The sequence below is a fragment of the Drosophila serrata genome, unplaced genomic scaffold, assembly GCF_035046125.1.
Source record: "Drosophila serrata isolate PLE 108 unplaced genomic scaffold, ASM3504612v1 contig_382, whole genome shotgun sequence".
Lineage (NCBI taxonomy): Eukaryota > Metazoa > Arthropoda > Insecta > Diptera > Drosophilidae > Drosophila > Drosophila serrata.
Genome location: NW_028257280.1, coordinates 2519896 through 2532216, shown reverse-complemented (window position 1 = coordinate 2532216; position 12321 = coordinate 2519896). Strand labels below are relative to the sequence as shown.

Here is a 12321-nt window from a genome sequence, read left to right as displayed (position 1 = left end):
AGAACGAAGAGGGGCAGAGGCGGCTGCTTGTGGCAATTGCGGCGACAAATGCATTTTTATCTGCACGCAATGAAATGCGATAATATTTTAGTGTCAACAATTGTTAAAAGGACCATAAACTAATGCCTTCGGCCCAGCCACAGCCACGCCCACCACTACTGCTCCGAAAAAGAGCCATCCACAGTTCAATACTTGAACATAATCAAATTTCGCTCCGGCCAAGATATTCCGGCGGAGATAGTAAACCAGCAGCCAGCTCCAAGCCAGCTCCGAGCCAGCACCCGGCCAGGCAGACGGAGATATGTACATCCTGGGGCCGAGGCCCAGATACAGATACAGTCAACTAGGCAGCCGTCGAGGCGGGTGACCATTGTGAGTGCCGCCGAGTGGAGAGCCTTTGAGTGGTGTGAGGCTCCGACTACGGCACTGAGTTGCACTCGAAAAAGCAATGGAGCAGCCACGATTGAGAACAAGGACGATGGAGAGGACGAAGTGAAGGGAAGCTCAACGTCGCAGTGCATTACAGACCATTGAATAATTCCCAGTACCATTGTACATACAGAGGGGCATGGGGCGGAGGACAAAGCGCACAGTGCACAGGGCACCGGGCAAGGCAAAGCAGATTATGAAAATTTGTCGTTATTTGCATATGTAAATCGAATTTCATAAAATTTGTGAGAGGCCTTAAAGCATTATTCAGTGTGGAATTGATTTCTTCAACTGAATTTACAGAGAATGCCGTCAAGGTGTGCCTTTATATATTCAAATGAACTCAACCATAGTCAGATAAATATGTCTATATGGGTGTTTCGCAAGTACATACCTTGAACAGCTTTAAAGTCATATTGACGATTATATCTGCAATGGGCATATAGCGGTCCTGGAACTTAACGAACTGCAAATGGCCCTTGAAGATGGACGAGTAGATCTGAATAAGGGACTCATCGTTCGGGAAGACGATGTTGTAGGTGGAGAACATGCTGATGAACCGGGGATCCACCTCGTTGCGACCGCCTCCCGCCGTTCCCATGGCAGCGTAGAAGGTCAGGTCCTTAAACTTCTTCCAGTTGAGATCCTTGTCGCGGTCGTACATTCCGCCGCGTTCAAAGAACAGCTTCAGCAGGGCAATTGGCTGCTGGGTGCCGTAGCTGTGTAAGGGAACGGAGAGTTCGTCAGAATCTTTCAGCCATTACCATTACACGGAGGACACTCACTCATCAACCTGCGGCATGTTCATGTCATCAATAAAGCAGGCAATTCTCTTGCCCATCGGTGGCCCGTACGTATCCTTGGTGCGTTTCTCCACGGCCGCCTCCAGGGTGCGCTGCACATCCAGCGACGAGGTTCTCGATGAAAAATTAATATTGAGTATGACCTGAAAGGGATGCGAAGGAAAGGAAAGGAATGGGGGCACCATGTTAGTCAACGCGACGTTTGTGCGAGAGATTTTTCAATTACGTTGGTAGTCGGATTGAGATTGCGCAAATATTGCATGATGGTGGCCGTCTTTGATGTTCCAGCCTCGCCCACCAGCAGGACGGGTCGTTTGATCTGCAAACCGAAATAGGGACAAACATTAATAAGGCATCCCGGAAGCAGGAGTAATGACATTCCCACACAAGCACATCCACTCGGCCCGATACTCACATCGCTCATGAGGGCCAGCGCCCGGTTGATGCGCGTGTTATCCACCGTGGGCACCAGAATCTCGCTGAACTTCACCGCCGGGTCGTGCGTGTATGGCTGCACCACCCACTCCCAGGCCTTCCACACGTTCTCCTTGATGTCCCAGAAGTAGTCGTACAGCGTTGGCTTGTTTTGCGGAAACTGGCCGCCGCTGGCCGGGTTCTCTGGCGTGTCCTGGACGAGCGGGAAACCGGAAACGCGCTTCATGAACTCATCGAATATAAGCTGGTGCTTCTCCAGCAAACAGGCGCCCAAGGAGCCGTATACGGCCTGCAGGAAGCAGCACTCCAGCGTGTCCGTGTTGTACACCTGCGGCACCGGCTCATCGAAGTTCTTGCCGTCCCCGGGCCCAAAGTTGGGCAGCAGGGCGTCGTAAAGGTTGCAGAACTGGGTAACCATGTTGAGGTCTGTCTGCATAATGACCAGCTTTAGGGGGTTGCCCTGCGTTGTGCCATCAATACCCTCCAAGATGAAGGCGATCGCCTGGTTTATGATCTTCTCGAAGAAGTCGTTGAGCAGCTCGCGCTGTGGTTCCGGCCGGGTGAACACCCAGCGCTGCCAGTACGGACTGTAGCGCAGATTCTTGGGATCAACGTACACCATTCCGGCCCGGGAGACTGTCGCCGGCGAGGCATAGTTCAGGTTACCCACCTCAAAGAGCAGGGCGCAGTAGTTCTCCAGACGGATGCGCTCACCGTTTGCCAGTGTCAGCAGCTTGTTGTCATCCATCACGGAGTTCATGTTCTCGATCCACAGGGCATCCACATCGCCATCGAAGCAGGCGTAGCGTCGCTCCTGCGGTGGGGATGGAAGAGAAGATGGTGTGGTGTTGCATTAGCCTAAGTGCGTTACACAACGCCGTGTCACCGGAGTCACCGGAGTGACTGCTCTCTGCCACCCACGAATGATTACTCTGCAGAGCCGAATAAATGGGTTCGAAAGCGAGGGCAGCAGTAGGTATAGTAAAAAAAATGCTAACTTTTGTTTGGAATGTACCCTGGAAAATCTTTTTAAAGTTAAAGTTATATATATATATATATATAGATAAAGATGGATTTAAAATGGTTGCCACAACACCATTGGACATAAATACATGTATACTTAGTCTTGGCTGTTAACTAAAATTATTTTAGCAGAATTAGATAAATATGTTGGCAAATCAGTGGATGCAAATTTTTAAATCCTTTTCAGGAATTGCATATACCCATGAACCTGGTGGTTATGCAATCCCAGCTTATTACTATACGAACGCGATTTCCGCATGAATGATGCCGGTGCAGCCACCAAGCACCTGCATTTGAGGAGCCAGCAGCCGAAATGCTGGTGGATGCAGATTCGCTGATGCAGCACTTTAATTCACGTGGGACTGGCACAAGTCCATTTTTCCTGAAACCCCCAGCGGGCCCAGGTGTTTGGCTCTCAGCCTGATCCCACCCCAGACCGACTCTCACTTACCTCACGCTCGATCGGCTTATTCATTTCTCGGAATATATTTGAAAACAATCCATCAATCCAATCCCTCGTTTCCATGTCCAAATATCCGTATAATTCGATGACAGAACAGGCCTGCCGAAAGGAAAATATAATAATAAGAAAGGCAGGAAAAACCCAACAGATGCTTCAGTAATAATTAAAGTAAATCCAATGGTTAAATGTTTGGATTGAAGCTTGATTGCCTTGCAATTGCTCCTATCCTATCGTTCCTATATTGCAACTCAACTAATTACAGGCCAAGCAATTGAACAATTTCACAAGCACTTAACATCTCACATTTGCAAAAACGAAATGCGAAAACACACAGGGACACAGAGCGAGCGAGAAGTGCAATTTGAAGACAGAACGGAGCAAAGGACCTGCCCCTAAAGCTCACAAAGGACAAGCCGGACAAGAAAGCGGACTGCAAAATAAGAGGAAACTAAAAGAGCTCGCAGGGGGCGGCAATTTGTGCGCCTGTGTGGATTTGGGGGATGGTTCAGAGGTCCCACTTACCTTGGGGTTAAGCACAATGCACTTGGTGGGCAGGCCCATGTGGATCTGCGCCTTGACCAGGGCATTTATGACGACAGTCTTCCCGCCACCTGTTGGGCCCACCAACATGGTCGAGTGCCGGGTCATCATGGTCTCGTACATTTGCACCACTTTGTCCTCCTGCCGAGGGTAAGGGCGAGGGCGTTGCCGTTGTTGGGATTTAGTTGTCATAAATGATGTTGCCCAGCAGGAACGGGAACGGGAGCGGGAGCAGGAGCAGGGCCAGCAGGGTGACATCGCATGTCCAGCAGTTGTCCATTTCCGGCAGGAGCCGAGCGGGCGATGGGCCAACATTTTGTTTGATGAAAGTGGCAAGGATTTTGCAAGGAGTCCGTGAACGACGTAGATGGGGAGAGAGAGAGAGTACAAGAAATGGAAAATTGTATTAGTGAAAATTGTCAGAGCTCAGACTGCGGAGCAGGGCAAAGTTGAAATTGGATGTGGGGCCGGCCAGCCGGGCAAAATGCTTTGTAACATTTCCTTCATTTGCGATTATGCGACATGGCGCAATTTACAAAGTGTCAAAGTGACGACCGGAAGAGTGACATGGCCGACTACGGTTTGTTGCCACTGTCAACACACACGGGAGTGACGGGGCAGGATACACACAGGACAGAAGGACGCACCTGATCGGGCAGCAGGACGTAGCCATCGTTGACCAGTACATGACGCACGGCAGCATTAAAGTCCGGGTAGCCAATACGCGGGCAGTCAATGCCCGGGAACAGGTCCTTGATGAGTCCCAGGAACAGTGGTACATCCTCAAACACGAACTTGGGGAAGTTCATGTCACGCAGTACCCGCATAAGCACTACGGCCTCGGGCAGATCCTCCGACTGGCGTTTCATTACTCCCGCCATCCGCAACACAGAATTCAGCGATCTCAGACCCCAATCGTAGTGGCACTGCTTCGACAGCTGAGCCTGGGCCAGGGAGTACAGTACGGTCATCTTCTTGGCCAGCACCTTGGCCGTTAGGAATCCATCGGAGAACAGCGAGATCAAGCATATCAGCTCAAGATCGGGCTTAATGCAGGTCACCGGACGGAAGAGCGCCTTCACCGACTCTGGCAATTCTGTGCGGCCAGCATAACCGGGATTCATGGTCACGAAAACACCGCATTTGGGATCCAGCTTAATCTCAGCTCCTTCGAACTAAAGGATACGAATTTCGTTGGAAATTTCTTTGAAATTTGCTCAATAAAATTTACACATACCACAAATCTTTCCAGTTTCCGTATCAATCCGTTCCTGATGGTCTGCAGTTGCGTGGATATCACACTGAGCACCGAGATATCAATGCGGTTGAATTCGTCAAAGCATCCCCAGGCACCGCACTGAACCAGACCTGAGAGAATGGTGCCCACCGCCCGGTAGTCCATGCCCTCGCCGCAGTTGGTGACCACACACAGGAGTCCCATGGCCTTGGCCAGATCCTTGACGGTCTCAGTCTTACCTGTGCCAGCAGGTCCAGCCGGCGCTCCACCTAAATTCATGAGCAGTGCCTGCGTAATGGTCAGATAGATCCGATCCGTGAGGGGAGTGATGACCAGGCGACCATTCAAGCCCATGTACTCATAGCCAAAGTCGAAGCTGCCGGAACACTGCAGAACGTGCAGGTTGTCATAGAACTTGACCCAGTAGAAACGCAGCTGGCTCTCCCAGCTGAACTCGGCGGCGTCCAGGACATTGTCGCGTACAAAGTTGTCGATGATGTCCCTGGCATGGACATCCACTGTGCACTGCGCCTTGAACTTGAGCCGATCATTCCTCGACAGATTGGAGCGCACCTTCAACACTAGCTCTTCGATCTGGTAGTTGTTCTTGCCAAGGAAATCCTTCATGGCTCGCATATTGCCATGGTTCTGGGCCTGGTCGAAGGCCTCCTCCACCTCGGCAGTCCACCAGACTTGACTGGCCGCCAGGCCCACCATGCCCTGGTAGTTCATTAGCCAGTCGGGCCTGGAGAACAAAACAGAGTTGGAGGAAAATCGAAAGTACCCAATGACTGTCAATTTAATACAATTGGCCATAAATATGCCTGGCCATGCGCTCCACGGCTTAAACAAAATAATAAATCGCGCAAAATGACAAAATTATACAGTCCGAGGGCAGGAGTGGGAACTGGCTCTGGCTCAGGCTCAGTCTCAGTTCGAATGCCGCAATGTAAATCGCCGGCCATAAAAGGAATTGGCTGCCGAAGTGTCACTCCGGCCAGAGACGAAGGATGCGAAAGAAAGGAGCAGGAGCAGGAGCAGCAGCGGGAGGCATAAAATATGTTTTATGCCCAGCTGACGGTGGCACTTACCTTGCAATTTGCAGATCTGTGCCAAAGTCGTAGATGGCCGTCTTGTTTATGAAGCGGTTGGACCGACGCATTTCGTCCAGCACATCGTTCATCCAGTACTCCACGCGACCCGCCGCCCGGGCTGTTGTGCGCCACCGCCGGAAGATGGGAGAAAGGAAAAGACAATAACCGCATAAATAAACCCCAGTTGCCAATATCAATAAGTGTATACAACAACAATAAAAAGCGGCATGGGGCAATAAGAGCAGAAGAAGCAATCATCTCCAGCCATGCTGATGCCCAATGCCGATGCCGATGCCGATGTCGAGCCCGATGCCAATGCCAACTGGCTTCAAATTAATTAAAAGAAATTGGCCAGACCAAAGCGGGCCAGTCAGCACCGCCAGTCAGGGCCAGCCAGCAGACAATATTGCCATAAAAAAGTTCAATTTTAAAATTGGCAATCAGTGCGTGGAGCTGAATGCCGAATGCTGGATTGTCCCGGTACCTACCGCTTTTCCGGAACTCCATGACCTCGCCCTCGCTGGAAATCATGGCGGTAACAATCGTCTGGCTGCCCTCCTTGACCAGGCGCAGCGACTTGATATTGTCGTACATCTGCGGGCGGCAAGTAAAATGAAAATTGCAAAATCAATGAGAATGCGGGTGTGGATGTGCAGCGGTGGGGGCCAGAAATATTATTTATAAGCCGAATAAATTCATAAAAATTTACCATCGCTCCAAGACCTGCGACCCGGGCCCGGGCCCGGGCCCTGTTCCCATGCATGTGCTGCAGAAATTGGTGTAATTTCCGCCGTGGACATTGGCCAGAACGAATAAACAGTGACATTAACTTTTATGGCAAGTCGCTCCTCCACACACACGCCCCGTCGTACATAAAAATAATGTCACTGGCAGTTTGGCAAATCTGTTGTTGTCACACCAAGCCACCGAAGCCACACCCAAAATCCATATCCAAAACCGAAACCGAAACCCAAACCGTACGCCCACAAGAACTTGAAGCGGTACCCACCTTAATGATGTGGTTCTGCACTGCAGATGGCTCGCTGCTGCCCAGGATGGAGAGCAGCTCATCGGTGGATATGAAATAGAAACGCGGAAAAATGCGGCGTTTCGAGTCCAAATATTCGTTTAACGACTTCTGACATTTTTCCAAGCCAATGCCCAGACCTTGTATTTCCGGTAAGCGCCCGGGTACTGAACAGAATGGCACCACTAACGGATTTTTGGCACAATCGACCATGATCTGCAATGGAAGAGGAAGATGAATCAGGAAGCAGGATGTGGTGAGTGGTGAGTGGTGAGCGGCAGCGCCAGTCAAGGCAGTAAATTATTATGAAGAGCAATGAGCGCAACGACCAACCCAAATACAATCAAACATATTAGAGGAAAGTGGGAAATGGTCGAATACATGTAGGTAATACTCCGTGTCAGATACTCTTAAATTAAGTGTGTAATTCCTTGCAAGCTTAAAGGAAAGAAGAAAATATTTGGAGTAATAATAACATTTACACAATCTCTAATTTGAATCAAAAAGATAATTATATGGGTAATAAAAACATTAATGTCCCAATTACAAATTAGCTACAAAATGCTAACATTTTATTAACAAATAATTTTCAATAAATTCAATGCTTTAATTTAATTGATTTCTAATTTATGAAATAATCAGACAATAATAATCAGATAATAATAATAAACTACAAACTGAAATTGATGCCATATTTGATAATAATCAATGAATCTGTCAATTGTGAAATCAAACCATACAATCAAATACAAATGGGGGGCATTAAATGGCACTACAGTTTAAGGATCTTGAAGCCTGTCAAGTCAAGCAGGAGTAGCTCCTCTCCTGCTTGAGAGTATATGGAACTTAACACGAATGTCGAGAGCAAATCAAAATAATAAATCATTTCACAAATGGCATCAAATATGGCGGCAAATGTTACAAATGAAACGTAAAGCAAACGAACGAAGCCAGTGGCTGGCAAGGTTAAGTGAAGTTAAGCGCCTGGCACACACACACACAAACCTATCCACACTCGCACACCCGCAACACACACAACACATACACAAACAGATTGGTTTGGGAAGCAGGCAGTAGTGGAAGGTGAAAGTGCTTGGCGTTTGTAAACACAGCTTCGGCTTACGTTGCGTATGTGTGATGTGTGCCACAGCGCGTGTGATTCCAAGTGAAGTGTGCTAGTGTGTGTGTGCGGCAACACAATTACGCATACACAAAAGCAGTCGTTTGCATGCGTATTATGTTTACCGTTAAGTAAGGAGTCGCCATATTGTCGGCACACATTAAATCAACTCAAATAAATTGTAGCAGACACTAAGTGTGTATTCTGTCCAAGGCGAGTCCTTCCCCGACTCCTTCTCCTCCGGTATCCAAATAACTTCGAATACCTAATACCCAAATACCCAATACCCAAATAACCAGGACGAGCAAATAACAAGAATTGGCAATTGAAAGAACCGTGGTTCTGTGAAGTTCTCACCCTGCGATAGGCCTTGTCAATGTCATCAAATTTCCTCGCTTCCTCCGGCAGTTGGGTGCGTATGTCTCCGCCAATGAATATGCCCTCCAGGTAGAGCCACTTGCGCTGGACTAGTAGCCACTCGTCAATGATCTCCGAAATGAGGGCCAATGTGCGTTCCCATTTGTTAACCGTCTCCAGAAAGGGACCAATGAACCTGCAAGTAATTAGGAGTTAACATTATCGAATCAAGATAAAGTCGGGAAAAACTTACTGACTTGCTCCCATTGACTGCAGATTCATGGCATTATCCTCCAGTATTTGCATGATCTCATCCACTGGCCCCAGAATCCAACCACGATCTTCAGAGCCTTTGTGATGCTTCAACGTCTTGAAGCTCATGTTTGCCCAGGTCTCCACCACAGCCTGAACACCTCGCTCGATCTGCAGTTCCTTAATGGCATTGGTGAGTATCTGCTCGGCAATTTCCTGGTACTTGTGCAGCTGCATGGAGAACATGTTCTCCAGCGTAAAGCGGGCTGGTGACATGTCGAAATACTGGCCGGTCTTCTCCATCAATTGCACCCAATGGCGCTCCCTGAGTGCCTCGTTCTTGAGACTCACCATCAGGGGTACGGTGCCCTTGAACTGCTTCATGTGGATCTCCAGCTGCACGCCAACTGGCAGGGTGCGCACCTGTCGGGAATGGGGGTTAGCTGGTTAGTTAGCTGCTGGAAATCAGCAGAAACAATAGTGTGGTTACAGCCTGCGGTTGTGCCCCCATTTGAATTATGACGAACGTGCGTCCCTGTGGCCGGTGGTTTTTGGTCTCGGTTATGTTTTAGCTTCCCGCTGCCATCGCTGTTGCTGTTGGCCAAAAAGCGCATTCTGTTTGCATGTCGGGCTGTCCGTTTGTTTGCTTATGGAAAATGCATAGCACTCCGGACCCATTCAGGGACATAAATTGAATGGCAACAACAGCAACGGCAACGGCAATGGCAATGGCAACGGCAACATAGGACTGTCAACAAGTCGATGGCAGGACTGAAGGAGAGGGAAAAGGGCAGCATCCCGCTGGCATTTTAATTATTTTCAATATTGAACAAATTGATTTACATTTTAGGCTGCTGATTATGTAGAGCCTTTCAATAGTATGCTTTAGGGTCTGTTGTGTTGCCAGACGAAATTATGCACAGATAAAACTGCATTAAAATATGTGCGTGTGCCGTGTGATTATATTCAAATTTGTTGGCAGCCTCCGCGCTATTTATATTAATCGTGGCGCTTTGAAATATTTGCCATACTAATCTTCCCCTCTGCCAGCTCACCATCTAGTTGGATTTCCCATCCCAATCCCAGTCCCAGGGGCAACACGCCCACTTCATTTGGTATGGGCGAAAGGCGAAAACTTTTCGCTGAAACAAACTTTTGGCCCGGCCAGCGAAATTCCTCAAAAACTTGTTAGTGAAGTAAATAAATCAATTTGTCATAATCAGTTTAGGTGCAAAATTCTGTCGCTGCAAGGCGTGGCCAGAAAATTCACATTTCTTGTTTAAGTAAAACTCGAGGCATGACCATAAAACCTAGGTGAAGGAATACGGAATACCCAGTACCAGGTAGAAGAGTAACTAAACGGTGAGGGTGTACTCAAATTAGTTGGGGAAGAAATACCAAACATATATGTTAAGAACCCTGAGATTTTTCTAGAATTTAAAATATGAAATGGTTTTTTAAGATGGTCTGACATACTTCAGAATATGAAACGCCTTTCATAGCGAGTTCACAGTTCAAAAGTATTCTGCTTTTGTTGTTCCGAGGCGTCTGTAATTTTATGAAAATCCAAGCAGGCCAAAAACTTTGTTTAATTGGCAAAGTTTTCCCCCCGAAGAAGACGCTTACCGGCTTGGTCAATTTCCGGAACTCCTTCAGATAGCTCTCAACGCCCTCGGTCAGCACATTGGGATCCAGGTCGGCCCACAGGGTCTTGCCCCAGCCCTCGCGAGCGTATTTCTGTGCCTTGTACAGTTTATACAGCTGCCAGAATAGAAAATTATATAGAAGTTGAAAAGATCTTCGAGAAGATGTTGATATATATTCATGGTCAGACCTGCAGCAGTCCCTCGTACTCGGTTTGCACGCGCGCAAACTCATGGTAGTCCACCATGGGCATGTCGAAGAGTCGCTCTGCATTGGCCAACTCCTCACGGCGGGCCTCTCGGTCGGCTATTTTCTGACCATACGGATCCATTAGGCGCACGCCGCGCTCCAGCTCTGGTCCCACCGATCCAGGACCGTTCTCATCGTAATCCTTGATAAACTCGGCCAGCTGAAGGAACAGGAAAGAACGCGGTTAGTGGAATGAAGAGCAGGAGAAGGACAAGACAGGACACCCTGCCACATCTGTCTTGCGTCCTAATTCAAATGATAAACACTTCAAGTTAATTCATTTTACGCTGACGACAGCGCCGTCGTCGTCGTCGCCGCTAACAATTGACAATAATGGTTGAGCGCGCGGAAAAATCCAATTAAAATGCCATTGAAAGGAAATAATAATGGGAGGAAACAAAACAGAATTGCAGAGAAAGAACGCAAAATAGCGGAAATGCAAAGTCGGCAGCCTGTGCCTCCTTTGGTCCCGGCCCCTAATCCCATTGCCCGAGGACATCCCCATTCTCTGACAACTTACATCATCGCAGAATACATCGATTTCGACGGAAGTCATGTCGGCGAATTTCTGCTTAATTGGTTGCAGCTTCTCCGAGCGGTACAGGGCCGATAGGAACAGTCGCTTCCATCGCTTTTCCAGGTGGTGGGCCATCAGCATGTCTTCGTAGGGGAACTGCAATGGGAGTTTGGGAGTTGGGGAATTGAATTGCGAGTGCAAATAAGTGAAACGCACATAAAAATTAAGCAAAGGCAGTCGGTGCCCTTCAATTACCGCTGAGTGCAAATAATAATCATGAAAAGTGCCGAAATTCACTAACGACCAGCGAAGCGTGGTTCGGGCAGGACCGCCCCCTTAATCCTTCGACCGTAACCCGTAACCCGTAACCCACAGCCCTTAACCCTCAGAGTCCACAAAATAATACAAAAAACTATAGCATAGCTTTCAGGGCCGACACCGCATAAATTTTCATTTGGCCTTTGCAGCAATTGCAATGCCAATACACACAGGTAAGGGTAAAATATAAAGGTTATCATTAAATATTAAGTATTAAATATTAATAAAATTAAAATTTTAAAACAGTTAGACAACTGGTTTTAGATTTTTACTCTTACTTTTTTTATACATCCTCTTATTACAAGATTTTTGCCATATGCAGTTCACTTATGATGCTATTATAAATCCCTCAATAAAATGTTTTAAATCTATTGTAACGACTGTAGCTGTATCTGCCTCACTGTTTCTGTGCCTGGCTGCTTGCATTCATTCGTTCATTAATTTATATAAAATGCAAGTTAATTCCGTTTTGTCTGGCCAAAGCTAAGCGACGTCGCCGCCGCAACGGAATGCCATCAATAAATGAACGGACCGTAAAGGGGCAAACGGAAGGGAGCAGACCCAAAAAGGCCAGCACGCAGATACAGACACGAGTACGCAGGACGAAGGACGTAGGAGTTGGCTGCTCTGTTAGGTTCGGTCCTAATCTGGACTCTGGTCTGGCTGCATTTACGTAACCATTTGTGGGGAGTCCACCGAAAGCGGAAAGCCATTTCCAAATGGTCCTGCCAGACCGACCGCCAAATATGCATATGTAAACAGAAATAGAAACAGCGGCAGTCGCAGTCACAGTCCAGTTTGGGGCGGGATTTC

At 48.0% G+C, this 12321-nt stretch overlaps 1 protein-coding gene across 1 annotated transcript in view; it reads right to left on the bottom strand.

The window, feature by feature from the left end:
* Dhc98D (Dynein heavy chain at 89D) overlaps window positions 1–12321 on the bottom strand; it is a 41241-nt gene that overhangs the window by 18419 nt on the left and 10501 nt on the right. Inside the window, exons 17-32 of the mRNA XM_020956369.2 lie at window positions 11194–11346; window positions 10615–10833; window positions 10407–10541; window positions 8782–9203; window positions 8529–8724; window positions 7034–7267; window positions 6513–6618; window positions 6022–6142; window positions 4931–5675; window positions 4341–4868; window positions 3676–3834; window positions 3142–3252; window positions 1648–2481; window positions 1459–1551; window positions 1215–1375; window positions 824–1148 (exon numbers count right to left, since the gene is read on the bottom strand). Of these exons, the coding sequence (XP_020812028.2) occupies window positions 824–1148; window positions 1215–1375; window positions 1459–1551; window positions 1648–2481; window positions 3142–3252; window positions 3676–3834; window positions 4341–4868; window positions 4931–5675; window positions 6022–6142; window positions 6513–6618; window positions 7034–7267; window positions 8529–8724; window positions 8782–9203; window positions 10407–10541; window positions 10615–10833; window positions 11194–11346 (4542 nt within the window). The remainder of the gene's footprint in view (window positions 1–823; window positions 1149–1214; window positions 1376–1458; window positions 1552–1647; window positions 2482–3141; window positions 3253–3675; window positions 3835–4340; window positions 4869–4930; window positions 5676–6021; window positions 6143–6512; window positions 6619–7033; window positions 7268–8528; window positions 8725–8781; window positions 9204–10406; window positions 10542–10614; window positions 10834–11193; window positions 11347–12321) is intronic.